Raw genomic sequence first — 23,585 nt, 5'->3', positions numbered from 1 at the left:
CACCATAAATGTTGATTTCCTTGCTGATCAAAAATCTATCTTTTCCTTAAAAACATTCAGTTAATAGCCTCAGCTGCTTCACTGGGCAGGGAATTCCACAGATTCACAACCTTTCGGGTGGAGAAATGCCTCATCAACTCAGTCCTAAACTGCTCCCCCTTATTCTGAGGCTATGCCCCCTAGTTCTAGTTTCACCCACAGTGGAAACAATCTCCCTGCGTCTATCTTATCTATTCTCTTCATAATTTTAATGTTTTTCTGTAAGATCCCCCCTCATTCTTCTAAATTCCAATGTGCATAGCCCGCCCGTCTACTCAATCTCTCCTCATAAACCAACCTTCTCAACTCTGGAATCAACCTAGTGAACCTCCTCTGCACCCCCTCCAGTGCCATCTCATCCTTTCTCAAATAAGGAGACCAAAACAGTACACAGTACTCCAGGTGTGGCTTCACCAGAATCCTACACAGCTGCAGCATAACCTCCCGGTTTTTAAACTCCATCCCTCTAGCAATGAAGGACAATATTTCATTTCCCTTCTTAATTACCTGCTGCATTTGCAAACCAACTTTTTGTGATTCATGCACAAGGCCATCCAGGTCCCTCTGCACAGCAGCACGCTGCAATCTTTCACCATTTAAAGAATCAACCATATTACTGCTTTTTCCAACAGATAATTTGGTGCTCAATAATGAGGGGCCACAATTTTAAGGTTAAAGGCAGGAGTTTTAGAGGGGATTTGAGGAAAGAGGTTGGGAATCTGGAATGCACTGCCTGGGAGGGCGGCAGAGGCAGAGAACCTCAAAACCCTTACAAAGGATGTGGTGAACGCTTAAAATATCTTAACACTCAGCTATGGCCCAAGTGCTGGAAAGTGGAATTGGTATGGTTAGATTGTTACAGACTCGGGCTGAAGGGCCTCTTCTGGTGCAGTAGGGCTCTACAATATATCCAGAATTCTTTTAAGAAGGTTTTTGAAAATAGAGATGGAGGAGTGTTTCGGGGGGAAGGTGCAAAGAATGAAAGAATAGTGTCTGAAGGAATAGCTGCCAGTGACAGATCAGAGGGTGTAGGGACAGGAGTAAGATGAGGCCTGAAAAGATTGAATATGGAGCACTGTGTCTGAAGGGGATCATTGGGATAAGGTGGACAGACTGTGGAGGGATTTGAAAGTTCCAATGTTAAAAGATTAGAAAGATTAAGGGCATCTAGAATTCACTTCCCAAATTAAGATTGGAATGTTCAACTGCAAAGTTGAGATTGGTAGAATTTTGTTAGGCCAATTTAATTTGAAGTTACGAATCCAAGGCAGGCTATGGAGCTCATATACAAAGCAGCCATAATATAATTGAATGGCACAACAGCTCAAGGGGCTGAATGGCCTCCTCCCCTTTCTATGAAACATGAAAATCATGAGCCAGTAGGCCATTATAAGGACTACAATGATCGGTGTGGAGGATTCAGCATGAGCTATGCAATATGAATGATCTTGGCTGAAGCTGTGAAATTTAGATTTGGGGATTCTAGTGAGGAATGTACTGAGGAAACCAGATATACTGAGATCTCCGTTGCCATGAGGAAGTGTGTGCATGGAGGGAATCAGTGTCCTAGAGGTAGAAGGAAAATCAGGGACCATAAAGGACAAAATAGTGAGTTCTCCCTGAGGCACTGGTCAGTGGGTAAACTAACAATGCAAGAGCAGTAGCCTCTCACTATGGCATTGTGAAGTCATACAAGCTGTGAAACACTTTGCAGCACTTTATTAATAAAGCATACCATCCCCACACTGTCAGCCTTAACCTCAGACGTTTCACTATTCCATGAATCTAAATATGAGAGTTGGCAAATGTTACAAGAAGTGTTAAAGGTGGGGACATGGGACTAGGTGAGTTGATGTACAGTTGGGGCACAACTGTTTCTTTCTGTGCTGTAAACGTACCAGCGTCTGTGTTTGCTTTTTCCTAAGTGTACAATTGCTGTAGTGCTCTGATGAAAATGAAGCTGTGCTTGTGTCAAATTTGAATGCGGAACATTGAGGTCACTATCTGACAATGGCAGTTAGTCAGGAAAGCTTATCAAGCAGATTAAACATTGATGGTTTAATGGAGCATTTTCTTTTGGTCATTTACTCACATTTGTTGTGTTTATTTCCTGTACCAAGCCTTTCACAGCCATTTAGATGTTATTTTGGTCTCCTTCCAATCATCAGTTGACCCCAGGCCTCTGCTTAATGTGTGACAGAGCCCAGTCTGTGAGGAGCACTGCTTCCAGTGGTCCCTCATCACTTGGTGAGGAATGACCTCACATTGAGACATTGCTGATTGCCTCCCCACAGTAAAGTTGGGATTAAGTGGGAGCATCATGCTGTTTAAATCAACAATTAATTTGGTGCATTTTCTTTCTTTGCGATGAAGTGCAGCAATCAAGTTTCTATGGCTACACTGGAATGTTGCCCAAACGCTACACCCAAGGGGTGATGACAGGCGAAAGTGAGTACTTGTTTTGAACGATTCCAGTCAACAGTTTTTAGCAGAACCCCCAAATATTGAAAATAATGGTAAAATAAAATCTCTTATCAACAGTTTTAATGCCAATGGTACCATATTTCTCTTTTAAAAACAGCTAAGTGTAAAATATCCTGGGAAATAATTAATTTCTGCTACCACCTGTTAGAGTTGCCAACACTACTGGAGTATTCCTGGAAGTCTATGGTGAGCTTCCGCTTCTAACCATCTCTTTGCAGTCAAACAATCTTTTCCCAACAGCCTCCAAAATTTTTATTACAATGGAAAATGCACAAAAAACATAATGTCTCTACGAATTAGCTCCATAATTATTCAAAGCAGTATCTTCGTAAATCTTTGTAAACCTTTACCATGTGCCTCGATATTCTGTATATATATGGGCCAGAACTACACCTTTAGTGTGGTCTAATCAATGTTTGCTGCAGGTTTAACATGAATTCCCTGCTTTTCAATTCTACCTAATATTTTGAGTGTCGAAGGACTAACACCATAGTACCAGGAATAAGGGAGAAGTGGCGGGGGGATGCGGGCTCGAAGATCAATCTGTGGAAGGTTGTTGGCTTTAACGTCAGTAATCAATACTATGAGCTTCTTTTCTCCATTGCAGGCACTGCTGGCGTCATCATTTCACTCAGCAGAATCTTTACCAAGTTCCTGGTTTCTGATGAAAGGAAGAACACCATTGTCTTCTTCTTCGTTTCAATCGGAATGGAGAGCATGTGCTTCATCTTGCACTTGCTGGTGAAAAGAACGCAGTTTGTCCGATACTATACCTCTCACAGCAGCCGGGGTCATGAACGTCTAAAGGACAAAGGTCATGTGGATCAGGGCCCAGGTTACCGGGTCCATCATAATGTCAATACAGAGGAAGTAAGATTCGTAAGTTTTTACTTCATATTGTAAGAGTGAAACTCTTGATGTAGAGTGATATAGGGGATAGCTCTCTCAGGGCACCTGGGAATCTTGACATTGGCTCCCATGATTTGCAAGCTTTTCCCATTTCAATCATGTTCCAAACATGCGCTTGCAGGTTGGAGAAAATATGGCTCCATTAGAGATTGATTTGGGGGTGCCGGTGTTGGACTCGGGTGAACAAAGTTAAAAATTGCACAATGCCAGGTTACAGTCCAACAGGTTTATTTGCAAGCACTAGCTTTTGGAGCACTGCTCCTTCATCAGGTGAGTGTCAGGACTATAACCTGGTGTTGTGTGATTTTTAACTTTATTAAAGATTGTCTGACAAATCTGTTCCCTGGAGCGAACAGAGCCTCATGACTTTCTTGAAGCACAGGTCTTGTCTTTGATCAGAAAAGAGTTGATGTTGCACTTGCTAGCAGTAAAGAAACTAGTAGAAGTTTCACTATATTTCTTCAGTGAAGTAAATGATTATTTTAAATGATTCACTATATGGCTGAGACCAGACCAATGCATTTGCAAATGAACCATTTGGTTCAGTCATGGGAAATTGGTGTAAGAGATTTGAGCTGACTTTTAAATGGGATGCTCCCTTTGGATGTAGTAGGTTAATCTCGGCAGTGGTACGATAACTTTTGTGATTGCTTGGAATGCTGCAGATTAAGGCAGGGGAATATAAGCATTGGAATTTACTATAGAGAAGCTCAACTAAGTCAAATGTAACATTGACTTTATCCAAGATTTCAACTTTGACTGTCCAATGTAGAAATATTTGATACAATTTTGTACTATCGTTTTGATATAGGTGACACAGTCAGACACTAGGAAAGTGGCCAATTTATTTTCAGTCTATCCTTGTAAATAAAAAAAAGACAAGAGTACATCACTCTGATCCCTTTAACAAGATTTTTTTTTAAAAAGTTTTTTTTTTGTCCTCAGCTTTCTACAGCATTAAACTGCTGAAAAATTTACATCGGGTAAATAAAGATAAATAGTTTCCATTAGCTGAAGGATTGATAACCCGAGGACACAGATTTGAGGTGATTGATGAGAAAGCTAAAGGAACATTAGCAAAATCCTACTTGAACAATGATTTTGTGAAGATATGCACTGCCTCACAAGGTGAAGTGGGCAGATTTACTAACACCTTTCAAAGGAGAGTTAAATTTTATTTGAAGAAGAAATTCCAGTGTTTTGGGAAGAATCGGTTGGGGGCAGTGGAGGTGGGAGTGGGAACCAGCTGGAGTGGTCTTCAAAAACCCCCTGCAGATTCATTGGCCTGCATCCTTTTTTAAACTACTCCTTTATTCTGTGACTTTTGGATGTCCTTCTTTCGCTTTCTACATCAGCAACCTTCTTAAACGATACCTGTCAATCTTCTGCCTCTCTTTGGCTAAACTGACCAGGGAATTATTCTTTCTTTAAGGGAAATACAATATGTTGGAAACCATCAACAATTCAAACAAAGGGAAAAACAACATTCACACTTCTGGTCGATGAATTCTTTCATTCATTGTTTTCACAGAAGATTGGGCAACGGGCTTGATCTCCATCCCTTCAGTTCCCAGGGGTTTGTAATTGCTGACTGAACAGGCTGACACCAACCCCAAGTGGCCAAGGACTGAGTCCTGGAGTGCATAAATAACGTGTAAATACCCAACGGGGAATAGCCGAATAGAGATGGTGACTCTCCTATTTCTCCAAATGCAAATTACTATTGATGCTAAAAGAGAAATACCAGAATAAATAAAATTAAAAATCACACAACACCGGGTTATAGTCCAACAGGTTTACTTGGAAGCACTAGCTTTCAGAGCGCTGCTCCTTCATCAGGTGGTTGTGGAGTATAAAATCATAAAATACAGAATTTATGGCAAAAGTTTACATTGTGATGTAACTGAAACTATAATTTTATAATTTCCACCAGAGTGGAAGCAGTGTTCAGGCAGTGAAGCTCCTATTGCCAATCCCATGTGGTCACTTGAACCAGATGAGCTGGTTTTCCAGACATGATGGGATTCCTCCTCCCCTTGTGGTCTTTGAGACTCTGGTATTGCCCAGTCTGACTGCCTCAACCTCTAGCAGTTCGACGCCTGCACCTCCTTCCCATTTCTCCAGCCACTGTCAGAGGCTTTGAGCTGCTCTATCCGTGGCTTTGGCTTTTGCTGTGCTGCAGCTCACAATTCCCAGGCTTCTCCTTTTTCTTCTTTCTGTGTCTCCCTTTTCCTCATGGCATATGGCTCTGAACACACTCCCAGTCTGCCAAAGACACCATTCCCTACGTTGACAGTCCTACAGTCAATGAACAGTTCATTTCTCCCCCTCCAATGCCACCTACCAGTGGAGGACCTGCTACATCTCATTGATGTCCCGATGTTCTCTTGGATCTGATAATCCCAACCTTTACCTGTTTGATATGTTTGAGCTCACTATAATGTAAAAGCTCCCTTTGTTAATGGTTAAAAACCTCGCAGTGCAGTTGGTTCAGAAAACTGCCTTGTAATTTAGAGCTGGAGCTCCTCAAGGTGGAGCACTTTTGCAAAGTGGCCATGGCACAAGTGTTGTGGCCATTTGTCTATCCTCCCATTCAAAGCTGAGCGCTGCTTTTGCATTGCGAATGGGACCCCAAAGCTTCACCCAAGCATCAATAAGTTATTTATTGAAGGATTGGGATTATTTAGAAGTGAAAAACTTCATTTGGTGCTTGAAAGGAAAAGAAAGGTGGGGTCAACTAGGGCTGTAGAACCATCTTGAGAAGATATAGAATAATTACCAATGGAGATAAACATTCAAACAGACCATTTATTAAAAAAATTCAGTGGGGCTGAAAATCAGAATATTACTGGTTGTGATGCTGAAGGAGATTAGAAATTAGACACAAGAAACTTCCACATCGTGGCCCTGGGATGACATAAAGTGGGTGATCAGCCATTCATTCTTCACATCTTTTTCATTTCCATAGAATCACGGAATCCCTATAGTGTGGAAGTTGACTATTCAGCCCATCAAGTCCACACTGACCCTCTGAAGAGCATCCTACCTGAACCCTAAAACCCCTGCATTTCTAATGGCTATCCCACGTAGCCTGCACATCCCTGGATGCTATGGGGAATTTAGCATGGCCAATCCACCTAACCTGCACATCTTTGGACTGTGGGAGGAAACCAGAGCATCCAGAGGAAATCCATGCAGACACAGGGAGAATGTGCGAATTTCACAGTCGCCCGAGGTTGGAATTGAATCTGGGTCCCTGGCGCTGTGAGGCAGCAGTGCTAACCACTGAGCCACCATGATGGCAAAAGACTCCAGGGGTTTGCAAAACAAATTCACTATCATTTGTGTGGACTATCCCACAAAGCCAGAATTAGTTCTCATGAAATCAGGAGTTGTGTGAAACTGGTGGACATTAGCAAATGTTAAATTGCCCCACCTCCTCCTATACCACCTACCGGCGGAGGCCCTGCTACATCTCTTTGATGTCCCGATGCTCTCTTGAACCTGATAAAGGTGAAAAGAATAAGGCAGTAGTTAAACAGGCAGTTAGTCATTGTTCTTTTAAAGGTCAATTTGAGTGCAAATGTTTAAGATGGTGGATTTCACCAGTTAGGCAGTGGCCAAAATAGGTGTCTGTAATAACTGGGATAATGCCTGAGATTGTATTGATGAAAATCTGCCCCTTCACCACCAAGATTAATTAGCCCAAACAGAAAACTCACCCTAGTTTTTCTTTTTGGGAATGACAGCTGCATTTCCTGCTATTTTTCTCTAAGGAAAACGGTACAATGGAAAGCCCCCAGTCTGATGTAGCTGAGCAGGATATTCCAGCCACTGCTGCCTACATGAGGTTTGATGCACCAAAGTCAAAGTTAAGGAGAACCTGGCCAGGTTTCAGAGGTAATTTTTTGTTTTGATCCTTTCCTGTTGTGTTACGTACAAGTGTTAATATAATCACCTGCCTGCAATCCAACACTCAGTCATCATTCATCCAACCTCCATGGTGTTAATGTTCAGACTGCGATTGCACCACGGCATATTGCATCAATTATGTTAGTATGAGTTCAGAAAATTACATCGGATATATAGATAAGGAGAAGAAATTTTATGCAGTGCATAGTGTCCCTGCCTCTGAGACAGACATTCCAGATCTCAGTCCCATTCCAGGAGTTGTTGGCCAGTGAAGGTGTGTCCATAAGCAGCTAAACAGATTCAGTATCAATCCTTCCAATGCTCACCAATGGCAGGAAATGAGAGTGGGGGAGATTCCTGGTCAGCCGCGTGATGGATAGAAACTGGAGCCTCTACCCTCACTAACCATAGCTCCAGGCCAGAACAAATTGCAGGGTGTGGAGGAGAGACAATATGATGATTGGTTCACAAGACGGGACATCCAAAATGGATCAGATTGTTGCCATCAGCATGGAGTTCAATTTCCACTTGTCAATCAGGGTAGCTTCAGGTGGCTGTCGCAAGTGTGTGGTGCTGGAAAAGCACAGCAGGTCATGCAGCATCCGAGGAACAGGAGAATCGACGTTTCAGGCAGGAGCCCTTCATCAGGATTCCTTTCTTATTTAAATTTATTGCCGATTATCTTACATAGATGGTCTCTAGTCTCGCCCTTCCAGGACTAAAGATTGGAGGCAAGAATGTTACAAACTTGTGATGCTCTAAGGACACAGCAGTGCTTAGGGAATTTACCTAGAGGTCCTGCAAAATTTTGTGAACCAATTAAAATCTACAATGCTAGAATATGGATTAAATGTGAATTCTTAAAAAGTCAAAAACAAAACACAAAAAGATTAGAAGAAACTAGAAAATTCGAAGAAGATTAAATGTGGATGGTGATTTATGCTTGTCTCCAACATGATGTTTTACTTGATGTGTCTGATGATGCTGTCACTTTAAGAAGGTTATTTTCTCCTTGGTTTTTTTGAAGTGAGGTTGTAAAAGCAGAGGTGCAGAGGAGTCTAGGGGAATTAACAGTTTAACAATGGAAGGGGAGTGGCCAGTTCTCCCAGTTCAGGATTCTTCAAGTTTGTTTATAGCTATAGCAGTCACAAGATGTCAGAGTCCAGGAGAGTTGCAAGCTTCAGTAAAGAATGCGTCTGAATTTCTTCTGAGATCTCTCACCTGATTGTGCGATCTCCTCCCTGTTAGAATCTGTGTTTGAATCTACCTTACTGCCAAGGGGTGTGTTTAATTGATGTTACTGTATTAGAACAGTTAATTAATAATAGTTACTGCATTGGGTCGGTTAGGTTTTCCAATAGTTAAGTTATTCTAAATTCCATTTTCTTTTCTTTGTGTTTCAGCTGTAGTGTTTAAATAAATTCTATTTTGCTTAAAGCTGAGTGGTTTGACCAGCTGCATCGTATCTGGAACATCCACTTCACATCTGCCTTTGACATAAGAAAAAGTTAGGGTCTAGGCTACCTTTTTAAAATATTTTGAGGGGGTCTGGCCTGGCCCATAACATGTGGTAATGCTTATATTATTGCTATTAATATAAAACTCAAGATATGGATATTGTGGTAATGAAAAATCCAAAAGGCATTTATTACAGCTAGCTATTATATACAAACATGACATTTACAGGCACGTAAGTGGTTGGACTAACATTAAACAATGACATGATACAGTGTAGCACAGTTTCCAATGGCATGTCATGCTTTAGATAATCTGATATAAGGTGGAGTGTGAGACCTTTATGCCTCAGCTCACATTTTATGCTACAGTGGGAATATCACGAGTATATCTCCAAAAGGTATACTGACGTACTTACCATTAGACAGATTACAACTGATGATGTTACAATGGGATAGTGTATAAGTTTGTCAATTTAGAATAAATGATTAATACAATGCTCAGGGCAGAAAAGGACGTACAGCCAGATGCAACTTTGTGAATATGATGGATATGTGAACAAGCAAACTCAAGTTTGTAACAAGGGAAAAGAGCCTCTTCAGATATGACATTCTGTTTTTTTTTTGAGTGTCTTGGAAACCTGGACAATAAATACAAACCTTTGTTAGAAAATAGAGGCCTTTGAAATGTGGATACTAAGATGTATGCTTAAAATTCCAGATACAGAGGATAAAAGAAGCCTGAATTTTCAAGTGCAAATACATCTCTTAAAAACTGACATGGAGAGAAAATGTCAGTATTTATGTCATTTGAACAGAGCGGAAAATGTACAGGGATCTTTTCTTGAAGGAAGTGTGGAGGGAATCAGGGAGGAAGAGTTGCCCTAGGCATAGTTAATGAAGTAAAATTAATGACTGCAGATGCTGGAAACAGATTCTGGATTAGTGGTGCTGGAAGAGCACAGCAGTTCAGGCAGCATCCAAGTAGCTTCGAAAAGGATGTCATGGAACAGTTGCAAATGGGCTTAGTAGATGTGAGAGAATGGTGTCTCTATATCCTTTAAATAACTCATCGGCTAGAATTGTATGTCATGGTCCAGGTGTGACGCAAACGTGACTTAATTCTTCACGTAGTGCCCCTTCTATAGAAAGGTTATTATTAAACTAGAAAGATGCTACCTGGGCTGGAAGGTTTAATTATAAGGATAAGCTGGGGTTTTTTTCCCTGGAGCATAGGAGAATGAGGGGTGATTTTATAGAGGTCTATAAAATCATAAGCCAACAGCTTTTCCCCATTATAGGGGAGGTTAAAACTAAAGGGCTTGGTTTAAGGTGAGAGGGGAGAGGGGTCCAGTGGGGCAATTTTTTCACACAGAGGGTGATGAGTGTGTGGAACAGGCTGTCAGAGGGAGTAGTGGAAGCGAGTACAATTTCGCCATTTAAGAAACATTTAGACAGGTACATGGATGGGATAAGTATGGAGGGATATGGACTAAACACAGGCAAATAGAACTAGTTTAATTGTGAAAACTGGGCGGCACAGGTATATTGGGCTGAAGGACCTGTTTCCATGCTGTTGTCCCCTATAACACTAATTCAAGATTAGCAAAAGTTCTTTTCGATTCTGTCTCTTTATAAATAACCCGTCATGTTTGATTTGCTTTATTGGGGCCTTTTTACTTCTATTTTTCTGTGTATTTGCATTCCTGAGATCATTGTACTCCCCCTTTAGAGTCTTACTTTCCCAGTAACATTGTGATTTCCTTCTTTTCTTGACCAAAATGTGAAATCTCACAATTATCTGTGTTGAGGTTACATGGCCCTTCTGCAAACTTATGAATATGTTCTTGAAATGTGTTGCAGTTCACTTCAGTGTTGATAATCCCCAAATTTAGTTGAGAGTCAGATGTCTGTGGGGGTTCCTGGGGAGCAGGGGAATTACCTATCAAATTTCCCAGGCAGTACCTACATAAGTCTGTGCATTAAGACCTCTGTGGTGTCCCCATATGCTTCTTGTAACATACGCCTTGTCTCCAACAATCTGGAGTCTGGAAGATCTGGGCTTTAGGCTTGAAGCTAACCTTGATGTGAGCTGGTGACATTCATTTATTGCAAGTACTCAATATTTGTATCACTCTTATTAGTGAAATTATCTTGGTTTTCATTCAGTTCTTTGATGCATGCATCACAAAAGCAGTTCAAACAGTTAATTTAGCATCACGGGGAACCTATCTGACTTCAGACTCTTTCACTTCAACATTCGTTTCTTTAGATCTTTAAAAAACAGACCCAATTTAATTACAATTTTTGAAATAGGAAATGTTTGAAGGACAGTGAAGTGGGAGGTGGGAGGTGAATGCTGCCGATCAAAAGGAATTTGTGGAGAATGAAACTTCAGTGAGGATCAATGAACTCAACAGGAAATTTAACGTGGTTGCTGCCAGTCCCAGATTTCCAGGGCACAAGATTGAAAAGTGGTTAATAAAATGATAAACTGGCATGTGAGTTGGGATTTCCAACTTACTTGCATGAGTGTGTGCTGAAATTTTGAAAAATGGCACAGTAGCACTTCATAGGTACATTTTTAAAAAGTCTAAGTCACCTACAGGGAGCAACACCTGTCCTTGCCTCAGGAGGTATGAATGATTAAAATGACTAACATTATTTCAGTTCTCATTTGTACAGTTCAATAAAAATCACTAGGCCATAAAATTTACTGCAAACTTAGAACCAAGAAGAGTATAAAATAGTACGCATGCAAAATGAAAGTTATTTAGCACTTTGGTTTCTGAGAATCACATTAAGTCAGCTTTAACTTGATAAAATGCACAAGGGAACAAACTTTCACTTGTGTCTTTTCTTTAATCAATGCTGAAGTAAAACTTGGGGATGAATGGAAATCTGGATGGGAACATTGTTTTTAATTCAGCCCAGCAATCTTCTTTGGATTTCTTTTCATGTTAGGTATTCTCTACTATAAACATAGCATCAAGACAATATGATCTATTGACCTTTGGCCTTAAAAAAGCAGCTTGTGGTCAAAAACATCATCAAGGTAAGTAGGGTGAGAGGAGGTCATTTAGCTCATCTTCCCATAGGAGAATATGTGCCAATGTTCTTCTTTCAGGGCAAGATTTCCTCAGGCTCTACTGAAACCCCAGATCCTATTTCCTAATTCAGGATTCTTCTCAAATGCGCAACGGACTCCTGCTAAGAGGGAACTTGTCAGTGAAATCCCAACTCCTCGTAAAGTTGGCAAAGGGTAGAAGGAGCTAAAATGGCTTCCTTTCAGGTGCTATTATGGCAAGTTGAGTCCATTAACTATTTTCTACTGTGCTTTCTTGGATGCTAGCTTTTGCACTCCTCAAATCCTATCTGGTTTAGTACTATTCACCAGTCTAAGGAGTTTATATTGCAGTCTGAATTCATGGCATTTACATAGATCAGAAGTAGAAATGACTGCTCTCCTGGGAGATTCCTAGCTCATTGCACTGAGTGCATGCCAACATTCCGTCCTCTGGCACCACACCCAAACCAGTACTCACTGCTCCCTCTCTTCTAAACAATTCTTTATCCATCTACAAGTTTTACTTAGTTTATGGCTATACATTGTCTCTCAGATGGAACAGTATTTGTGTCTTTCTGGAAGTCTAGCTACACTTTATTTGGTGCTTTCAAGTATCTGTTGGGATAACTTTTTGGAAAAATATTAAAGCAAGTAATATGGGTAGGATAGACCTGTTTTGTAACAATATGGAATCCTACTTATCTGTACTTTCATAGAGATGTGGTCCTGCACTTTGTACCTGAGGAATATAGGATTTCCTCTCTATCAGCATACAGGGTACATGGGACTTGATATTATTTGAACTTAGGTCTGAGATATTTAGGCCTCCAGATAAGATGCCCTCTCTAACCACCCTCTGTAAATAAGTTACTTATTAATAATAGTTAGTCAGTGTGTTTCGCCACCCTTCTTGGAAAGGGAATGTTGCATGGTCTTGATTCCAATTATATTCCTAACTCCCATGATGGCAGACAACACTTTAGATTAGATTACTTACAGTGTGGAAACAGGCCCTTCAGCCCAACAAGTCCACACCGACCCGCCGAAGCACACCCACCCATACCCATTCCCCTACATTTACCCCTTCACCTAACACTACAGGCAATGTAGCGTGGCCAATTCACCTAACCTGCACATTTTTGGACTGTGGGAGGAAACCGGAGCACCCAGAGGAAACCCACGCAGACACGGGGAGAATGTGCAAACTCCACACAGTCAGTCGCCTGAGGCGGGAACTGAACCTGGGTCTCTGGCGCTGTGAGGCAGCAGTGCTAACCACTGTGCCACCGTGCCACCCACTTTATAGATGTCACTTGACACCCTGGAGGATATGTGGATAAATTGTGTTTGAAGTCTGCGCTATTGTTGGAGTCTTGTTCCCAGGCAGCGGAGCTAGGAAATAACTTTTCATTGACAGTAGAATCCTATCCAGGTAAGTAGTAGTGTGGAATATCGGGTATTTATTTCAATTGTGGATGCCCCAGTGTTGGCAGGCATGCTACTAGTGTTTACTCAAATAGATGCTTTCAAGTGATGATCAGTTTGTATGTATCTATTATTTTTCCTCAATCTTCTATTCTGACTCCAATTGTATCCAGAAGGTCTTTCAGTTCTCACGATTACAGTAAGAGTAGAGCTTTCCATTTGCAATTTACCTTCAGAGCAATACTCAATTCAAGTTCCTTCTGTGTCCTTCTCACTGTCAATTCACATTCTTCCCTGTGGTTTCTTCATTTTTCTCCCGACAGGTTTTGTAAGGTGCATCTCTCAATTATTCCTTTTTGAATTACCTTAACTCATATAAGATTGTGTTACCTTGAACTGTATTTACAAATCCTTGAAATTCACTGATCCTGCCTTTTCAGCGCATACTCCTGAAAGATCTCCATTCATTCTTAACTGAATTTTCTGTCTTTCTTTTCTAATTCAATTTTACTTAAGTTCCTCACATTTTTTGTGAAATATACACATTTAAATTTTGATTTTTGATAATGATTTTATATCATATTTGATTATGTTATCCCTCATTCCATTCTCTGTCGTCTGTCAATTAACAGACTGAAATGTAGGCCATTAGTTGGCCATTCCTAATTGACTTGGTCAGACAGAAGTTTTTACTTATATTCAGTTATTTAGATTCTAGACCACTTGGGCACTCCCAATTTGTACTGTTTTATTCACTCTTGGGTTGTAGTCAGTACTACCAATGATGATACTGGGGATGTCTTATGAGCAAAGGTTAAACAGGTTGGGACTCTGCTCATTGGAGTACAGAAGAATGGGAGGTGATCTCATTGAAGCATATTGGATTTTAAGGGCTTGTCAGTGCTGAGAGAATGTTCCCCCTGTGGAAGAGTCTAAGACCAGAGGGTATAGTCTCAGAATAAAGGGACACCGATTTAAGACAAAGATGAGGAAGAATTTCTTCTTTTGAGGGTTGAGAGTCTTTGGAACTTCTTGGCACAGAGACCTGTGAGGGCAGAATCCTTGTATATATTTAAGACTGAGACAGATAGATAGATTCTTGATCAGTCGGGGAATCAATGGTAATGGGGAAAACACAAGATGGTGGATGTGAGAAATGTCAGCCATGATGCTATTGAATGACAGAGCAGGCTCAAGGTGACGCATCTTCCTATTTCTTATGGTCTTACAGCCAGCATTCATAAAAAGATGCCACTGCACTGCTTCTCTCCTTGACGCTCTGGTTCGATAGCTCCCTGATCCAGCCACGTACCACTGTCTTTTCCTGATCCTCCAGCTTAATGCTTCTACTTCCAGAGTCCAGGATAGATGGCTGCCTTTTGCTGACTTGTAACTCTGCTGAGGTCTGGCACTGGTAGGGATGCTACAGTGGCCTGGTCAATCAGATTAGGTGAAAAGCAGCACTCAGTCTGAGGGATAAGACTTACCATTTTATTGGAAAATTAAGAGAACGGCAATTAATCTACTTGTTTTATGTCATCCATGGTTAGTCCATTCCCTTTACTGTCTGGCCTGTTCTTCTCCTTGGTCTATTGTTTTCAAAATCTAACTCCCTTGTATATTGTGCTGCTAGGCAACCCTTCTTTATCTAGGCTGCTCCGAGAAGTGAGAAAGGAGGTTGCTAAGCCACTGGCGAGGATATTTGCCTCCTCACTCTCCACGGGAGTCATACCAGAGGATTGGAAGGAGGCGAATGTTGTTAAGGGTAATAGGGAAATCGCTGGCAATTACAGACCAGTCAGTCTTACATCTGTGGTCAGCAAAATTTTGGAAAGAGTTCTGAGGGATAGGATTGATGACTATTTGGCAAAGCATAGTGTGATTAAAGGCAATCAGCATGGCTTTGTGAGGGGCAGGTCATGCTTCACAAATCTTATTGAGTTCTTTGAAGAGGTGTCAAGACAGGTCGATGATGGTCGAGCAGTGGATGTGGTGTATATGGATTTCAGCAAGGGTTCCCCATGGTAGGCTCATTCATAAAGTTAGGAAGTTTGGGATACAGGGAGATTTGGCTATCTGGATTCAGAATTGCCTGGCTGACAGAAGGCAGAGAGTGGTTGTAGATGGAAAGTATTCTGCCTGGAGGACAGTGTTGAGTGGGGTCCCGCAGGGCTCTGTACTTGGGCCTCTGTTCTTTGTAGTTTTTATAAATGACTTGGATGAGGAGGTTGAGGGGTGGGTTAGTAAATTTGCAGATGACACAAAGGTTGGAAGTGTCGTCGATAGTATCGAGGGCTACTGCAGGCTGCAGTGCGACATAGACAGGATGCAGAGCTGGGCTGAGAAATGGCAGATGGAATTCAACCTGGATAAATGTGAAGTGATGCATTTTGGAAGGTCAAACTCGAATGCTGAATATAGGATTAAAGACAGGATTCTTGGCAGTGTCGAGGAACAGAGGGATCTAGGTGTGCAAATACATAGATCCCTCAAAGTTTCCACCCAAGTGGATAAGGTTGTTAAGAAAGCATATGGTGTTTTGGCTTTCATCAACATGGGATAGAGTTTAAGAGCTACAAGTTTTTGCTGCAGCTCTACAAGTCCCTGGTGAGACCACACTTGGAATATTGTGTCCAGTTCTGGTCGCCCTACTATAGGAAAGATACAGAGGCTTTGGAGAGGGTGCAAAGAAGGTTTACCAGGATGCTGCCTGGACGGGAGGGCTTGCCTTATGAAGAAAGGTTGAATAAGCTCAGACTTTTCTCTCTGGCGAGAAGGAGGAAGAGAGAAGACCTGATAGAGGTGTACAAGATAATGAGAGGAATAGACAGAGTCAATAGCCAGAGACTTTTCCCCAGGGCAGGATTGACTGGTACGAGAAGTCATAGTTTGAAGATATTAGGAGGAAGGTATAAAGGAGACATCAGAGGGAGGTTCTTTACACAGAGAGTTGTGAATGCATGGAATGCGTTACCAGCAGAGATGGTGAAAGCAGAGTCAGTGGGGACATTTAAGCGACTGCTGGACATGCACATGGATAGCAGTGAGTTGAGGGGTGTATAGATTAAGTTACTATATTTTACATTAGGATTAAATCTCAGCACAACATTTTGGGCCAAAGGGCCTGTTCTGTGCTGTACTCTTCTAGGTTCAACGTTCTTCATTCTGACTGCTCAATGTGTGATAAAGTGAGAGTGATTTTGAGGTTATGACACTTGTGATCTTGAAATTCAGTTTGGAATCAAACTCCTCAATTGCCTTTTGCAGGAATTGTGACCCCGCCCATTGGTTGTTCTTAACAACAACTTCCGGCTCATTTCTCTTCATTTTGTAGACTTTCTTTTTCATCTGCTCCATTCTTTCCATGACTTTGATGTCAAAAATCAATATACAATCATTCACGGCTTCAAATAAATGTATTTGTAGTCACACAAGTTTCCGTAAAATGTCCTTGGGCTGAGTTTTACAAGAAATTGGAGGTGTCATTTTTGTTGAATTTGCTGCCTTGCTCAATCAAGGATGCTGAAGGCAATTGTACAATCCCCATTGTTAATCTGGTTGATGTTGCATTTATCAAAACTGACCAAGGCTGGGGAGTGACAATTTTCTGATCTGTATGGCTCAATATTGGTTTGCCCAATTCTTGTATAAGGGTATAAGGATCTGAAAGGGTTAATGCAGAGGAGCTCATTAGCACTGCTTAATACAATGGTGACACTTAGGTTTGGGTGTGGGAACAGCTTAGAATCTTGAAACAGTAAGACCTTTCATCAAGGTCTCCCTCACAATCTCAGTAACAATATCTATCTAATCTACCTCCCATTGCAAACATGCAATAAACTATATCATATTTATGACAAGTGTCTCTTCTTAATGGACTACTGAGTGGTTTCTTCCACCAGACGAGACTAAGCAGGTCCTATAAATCCCCACCAGAAAGGAGAATGGCAGCAGCAAATCTACCAGATGTATCTTTCACCATGATGAGCTGTGGTGAGGATTCATCTTACAACAAAACCTGCAAAGAACAAGCAAGAGTTAACACTGACAGTCCATGAAATGTTGGAGGTATAATCCATTAGCTCAACAAGAAGTAATATTATATATAACCAGAACGGGTTAACTACAGTTTCTCGCACCAATGCATATGAAAGGTGGAGATATGGAAAGGGATAGACTTTTCTAGATTCTTTTAAGGATCTGAAAATGGTCAAATCTTTCTGCTTGTGTTGATATTGATATGTTGGTATTTAACTCATTCCATATCTACGCTCATAAAACAAAATGATCCTATTAAATGCATTGTAATGTCTTCTGTTATTGTAATGCAGGTTGTTTTTTTTTAATGACAAGCCATCTGCTCTCTTTAGACATGATTCTACACCGATACATTGTGGCCCGCATTATTTGGCCATACATGCTCTCCATAGCTTTAACATACTTCATCACCCTCTGCCTATTTCCGGGACTGGAATCTGAAATTCGGAACTGCACTTTGGGAGAATGGTTGCCAATCCTCATCATGGCCATTTTTAACCTGTCTGATTTTGTGGGAAAGGTGAGAGTTTTGAACACTGAATAAAATGTTTCCATACTTCAGAAATAACTATTGGTGTGGCATTTATTATATTGCTGGTTGTGGGAACTTTCTGTGAGTGAATTGGCCATCGTGCTGCCTACATTACAACATTACAACAGTGAGCACACTTCCGATCTACACCTATATAACATGCTTTGTGCTGTCCTGAGGTCATGATAGATGCTAAATACAAGTATTTCTTTTGTACAAGCAGCTTCCTAATGACAAAAAATAATCTAAGTACAAGTAATAACTAAATCATTGCATATCAGCAGAACCATCTCTCCCAGTTCCCAACCACTGCCACTATGAAGATGGCATTTATTAACCATTGGACCTTTGTTCACATTATTTGTGAACTAATAAATTACAGTTTGTAATTATTTATTGATCTGTGTACAGTTCTGGTCTTCACATTACCAAAAGGATGTGGATGCTTTGGAGAGAGTGCAGAGGAGGTTCACCAGGATGTTGCCTGGTATGGAGGGTGCTAGCTATGAAGAGAGGTTGAGTGGATTAGGAATATTTTCATTAGAAAGACAGAAGTTGAGGGGTGACCTGATTGAGGCCTACAAAACCATGACAGGTATAGACAGGTGGAGAGAAAGAAGCTTTTTCCCAGAGTGGGGGGTCTCAATACTAGGGGTCACGAGGTCAAGGTGAGAGTAGAAATGTTTAAGGGCGATATGCGTGGAAGGTTCTTTACGCAGTGGGTGGTGGGTGCCTGGAATGTGTTTCCAGTGGAGGTGGTAGAGGCAGGCATGGTAACATCATTTAGGCTGTGTCTAGACAGATACATGAATGGGCTTGGAGCAAAGGGACACAGATCCTTAGAAAATAGGTGACAGGTTTCGATAGATGATCTGACTTGGAGGGCCGAAGGGCCTGTTCCTGTGCTGTAATTTTCTTTGTTCTTTGTTTGAAACACTTTTGTTCACTAGCTGTAAAAAAATTAGCGAGAGGGCAGGAAAGACTCTAAGATTGATAGTCAGGAATCGCCCAGTAGGGAGTGACATGCCTTCTGTCCTTTTGATTGACCTTGGTAGGCATTGCTGCATCTGGAATGATCAAAGGTAGGAGTGTAGGACTGGGACAATTTGAGACAGGAGGTCCCATGATGAAACCACCAGGAATACTTTCAACCAACGATCACAATCTAAAGTAATAGAGAAATGAACAGGGAAATCCATCTTTTCCCTGTGCAATTTGGAAGCATGTTTAGTTTTTAACTTTAGATTGTGCGTGAGATTGTGATAGATTCAATAAATCCAAGAAAAGGCCATGGATAGTCAGTACCAAAGCTGCACCCCGAAGCATTGTCACTTACGGCTGAAGAAGTAACAAGTGAAATAGCATTTCTCTGTTTCAGAGTACGAAGGTGCAATTTGCTCATTTATTAAAACGTCTTTGTTTTATTTTGTTGCAGATACTTGCAGCTTTGCCTTATGACTGGAAGGGACTTCATCTCCTCATCTGTTCCTGCACCCGGGTTGTCTTCATCCCACTCTTCCTTCTGTGTGTGCTCCCAGGTGACCAGGCTGTTTTCAATCATCCTGCCTGGCCATGTGTCTTCTCTCTGCTAATGGGGATTTCAAACGGCTACTTTGGTAGTGTGCCAATGATCTTGGCAGCAGGCAAAGTCAACCCAGAACAGAGAGAGCTGGCAGGTAAGCACAACAGTTTAGCTGGATTGGGTTTCTTTGGGGAATTACTTAAATAGAGTCTTTGGAATGATAAAATTACAATTACCACACACAATTATTGTCATTGCCATGGCAATCTCCATGGATACAATTAACAATGGCTATTTCAGCAGAAAAGATAAGCTCTTAAAATTGAATTCTTGGCCAACTTGTGAAGTCTCCAATTGGTGAATTGATCGATTGTTGTTTTGCTAACTATTGCACTTGCTCTGAAGAAGCCAGATACTCTGATTTGTAGACATGAAGAAATGGGAAGGAGAACAGAAGAGTAATTTCTTATTAAAGTAGTCCCTGACATCCACAGGAAAAAAGTATAATCAATAAATATATTTGTTATTGTAGTGATTGTAATTGTAATGAGATCAGCCAACTGGATCTCATAGAATATGAGTTCCCTTTTTGGGGCTGTTAATCTTGTTCAGTCAGGGAGTCCTGGCTGACAAATAAAAAGGGTGAGTGTCAGAGATACTGACAGTCTGGTACCTGACTTTGAGTGAGACAGTACTAAAAATCAAGAACTGTTCATGTGTTAGAACAAGGTAATTAGGTGTTGGGATATGAGCCTCTGTGGAGCTATTTCAGTGGCAACAAGAGCAAAGCATGATCCTGAAGAAACTTGCTCACAGCAGTCATCTTTGAGTTGGGGTAAGCATTTCTTACATTATGCCTTTGTTTGGAAAGCCTGATTCATTTGTTCTTGCTGTAGAGGACTGGGCCCAATATGGGGAAAGAATGCATTGTTATTTCCAGGCAAATGACATTGGGACAGATGACAAATGACAAGTAATTCTCCAGCCTGTGGACCTGCAGCTTTTTCTGTCATTAGGAACCTAACTTTCCCTGAGGCACCAGATACTAAAACCTTTCAAGAATAGATGGATATAGTTAAGGAACATTGTGAACCCAAGCCTCCTCTGATTCTGGGATGCTGTCACTTTTACTTGGCAGTTTGTGTACCAGGGGATTCTGTTTTGGGATATTTTACTAGGTTAAAATGACTGGCAGAGACCCATGACTTTGGTTTAGCCCTTAAAGTGAAAGAGTTAAATTACTTGGTAACATCAACATCATGTCTGGTTAAGTGCTGATCCAGTTCTAATGGAGGCCATAGCAATGATTGCAGAACCAGTTTTTCACAAAATTCACTCTATACTCCAGCCCTTAACTTTGCACAATACCTCAGTTAGTTGAGAACCTGTAGCAGGGAGCTTTTCAGGATGAAGGAGGCAATGTGAGTGTACTGTACCTTTAAGAGAGTTAAAAGCTAGCAGAACTACCTGACAGCACCAAGTGTTCTGAACAAGATACAATGTAAACATATGGTCCAGCAGCTACTGTAGCCGGTTGCCTGGAGACAAAAATAAAATTGAATTAAGCTAATCAGTTTAAATTATACTCCCCAAAAATACCAAACTTCAATCAAGTTTGAATTTAGTATATTGACAATATTAAAAGCCAATGACACTATCCGATGTTTTCGGAGTATAAGACAGGGAAAAATTGAGCAGTTGGGGGAGAACTTCCAAAAGATCAACAAATGTAGGCTGTCAGTGAGAACTCTCTAAGAGATACCTTTCTAGAAAAGGAGTTTGCACAGAGAAAAAACATCAACACCAACCTCGAAAGCAGATCCACAAAGGGAAGATTCAAAGCTTGGATTAGAAATCTGACTTTTGGTAAATCTTAATCGGGGGTTTTATCGAACTAGTATTATAGAAGGGAAAATAAAAGATAGGCTAGAGGAAGGAGTTGTAAATAGTTGTTAGTTAATTATTATCTGTTATACTTTAAGAAATAAAGTTGTTACTTCTTACTTTAACTAGTTCTTGGCCTCTCGAATTTTCACAGATTACTGCACAGGATAAATCTTTTCTGTGTTACTGGTTTAAAATTAACAGATGGGGTTTACCTTGTGTTGTAGCATTTGCACCAGGTTAAATCTGATCATCTTGAACCTGGAGGGGAAGGTAAGACAGCCTCAGGAATGCCAATGCTGGACACAAGACCACATCATGCGAGAGAGAGAGAGAGAGAGAGAGAGAGAGAGAGAGAGACAGACAGTTTGATACGGGGTATGATGCTTGGTGTAAGGATTGCACAGTGAATAGGTGCCGCAAATTGTAAATGGTGTGGGAGCAAAACATGCACTGCCCCTCGGAGCAGACAGAAAGGCCTGCCAGAATCCGTAGGTTCACCGTCTCTGTCAGGCATTGACAGGTCCTCAGAATCTGAGCTGAACGTGATGGATGAACCCACCTCAACACCTTTGCCACTGAAGTGAAATTCTACCGAGGTGCAAGAAGTGAGCTCCTGTGCATTACAATATGGATGTCAAGTCAGAGGAATCTGATCCGTTGCTAAAACACCCCAGGAGGCTCTCCAAGAGAAAGGATCAGCTTATGTCCTTCAACGCAGAGGGGGTGGGGGGGGGGGGGGGGGGGGGTGGGGGGGGGAGGTGTTGGGTGTTGGGGGAGGTGGGAGTAGAAAGCTGCAGTGATTGTGACAAGGTCAGTCAGCTGGACTTCATAAAATATGAGTTCCCCGATTGGGGCTGTTAATGTGATCCAATTGACAGATAAAAACAGGAGTGTCAGAGATACTGACACTCTGGTACCTGGCTCTGAAGGAGGCATGCTAACGTCAAGGACTATTAATGTGTATATGAAGGCTGACTTAATGACAGGATACCAGCTGCTCTGGAGTTATTTCAGTTATTATTTGTACAAAACAACTTCTTAAATCTGTTGTCCATTAGCAATAGACTCGGTTCCAGTACTCCACTCCAGAGCTGTTCTGCTGACTGGAAGGAGCACGTGGAGCATTAGAATAGGTTCTGCAGCTTTCAAACTGCCAGAGACATGACTGGGAGCTTTGCAATCTGGGATGAAATATTCCCACAGCGTGGAAGTGTCCCAGATTCTCCACCAGGGTGCAAATTAAAATGTCGTTTCAGGTACAAATTGATTTTCAGTGACCAGGAAATCGTTGACATTGAACATGATACATGTTGGCTGCGTGCAAGGCTCTACCAGCTAAATACCAGCCACAAATTTTGCCGAATTTATGATCACCCTGGTCAACTGACTCTAATTATCTCCTGAATTGAATAGCCGTCACTGTTCACACTTAAAGCTTAACCCCGTTGACTGTGTTTGGCCAGTACATGTCGCAAAATTAACAATGACTGCTTCCTTAGCCTAATCTTAATCTTGACCCTCTCGAATCTTGGGTCGCACTAATGCCAGGGGCAGCTTTCCATTTCAGTGATAACAGAAGCTCATGTTGTCTGGCCTCAGGGCTACATTGAAGACAGTGAGAACTGCAGATGCTGGAGATCAGAGTGGATAAAGAGTGGAGCTGGAAAAAGCACAGCAGGTCAAGAGACATCAGTGGAGGGGAGGGGTTGATGTTCCAGATTGGAACCTTTCATCAGGATGAAAATCCCGATGAAAGGTTCCGACTTGAAACGTCGACACCGCTCCTCCTCTGATGCTGCTTGACCTGCTGTGCTTTGTCCAGCTCCATTCTTTATCCACTCAGGGCTACATTCTCAACATAGAAACTCCCTCTGGAGAATCCCAGCTCTGCCCTTGCCAAGTTGTGCTGCCACATCCTTTGGAGTCACCTTTGGTCACAGAACTAGCAACTCAACCTGAGCCTGTGTGGATTTCCAAAGTGGTCTCATAAATCAGTACAAATAAATAAATGAATCAATGAATGAATGAATGACAAACATTATCTCCACTAGTAATTGTAAAAGTCCAAATCTGTGCCCAAAAAAGGCCCAATGTTGGCAATTGCCCACAATTTACAAAAGACATCACCTATCCCTTAAAATTGGCAATGACTATGCAGAGTTTCCAATGTAAGGAGGGTAGGGTTGAGACTTGGCATTCATCGGAAGATAGATTGCAGACTCATTGAAAATCCTTACTCCAGATTGTGGTGATTGGTGAGCTGTCAGGGTGACATTCATCATCTAATCAGGTGAAGCAGATTTTAAGCCTATAAAT

General features: G+C 41.4%; 1 protein-coding gene across 12 annotated transcripts in view; it reads left to right on the top strand.

Annotated features, from left to right (window-relative positions):
- slc29a4a (solute carrier family 29 member 4a) overlaps window positions 1–23,585 on the top strand; it is a 266,290-nt gene that overhangs the window by 233,209 nt on the left and 9,496 nt on the right. For 8 of the 12 annotated variants that reach the window (XM_072559348.1, XM_072559345.1, XM_072559349.1 and 5 more), the window contains exons 7-11: window positions 2,413–2,487; window positions 3,131–3,402; window positions 7,182–7,332; window positions 17,661–17,848; window positions 19,296–19,536. In XM_072559348.1, the coding sequence (XP_072415449.1) occupies window positions 2,413–2,487; window positions 3,131–3,402; window positions 7,182–7,332; window positions 17,661–17,848; window positions 19,296–19,536 (927 nt within the window). The remainder of the gene's footprint in view (window positions 1–2,412; window positions 2,488–3,130; window positions 3,403–7,181; window positions 7,333–17,660; window positions 17,849–19,295; window positions 19,537–23,585) is intronic. The other 4 variants (XM_072559356.1, XM_072559354.1, XM_072559350.1 and 1 more) reach the window with 3 other exon arrangements.

This window comes from Chiloscyllium punctatum, chromosome 40, assembly GCF_047496795.1.
Source record: "Chiloscyllium punctatum isolate Juve2018m chromosome 40, sChiPun1.3, whole genome shotgun sequence".
Classification (NCBI taxonomy): Eukaryota; Metazoa; Chordata; class Chondrichthyes; order Orectolobiformes; family Hemiscylliidae; genus Chiloscyllium; species Chiloscyllium punctatum.
The sequence above is the reverse complement of the archived record's forward strand: the minus strand, read 5'-3'. Positions and strand labels throughout refer to the sequence as shown.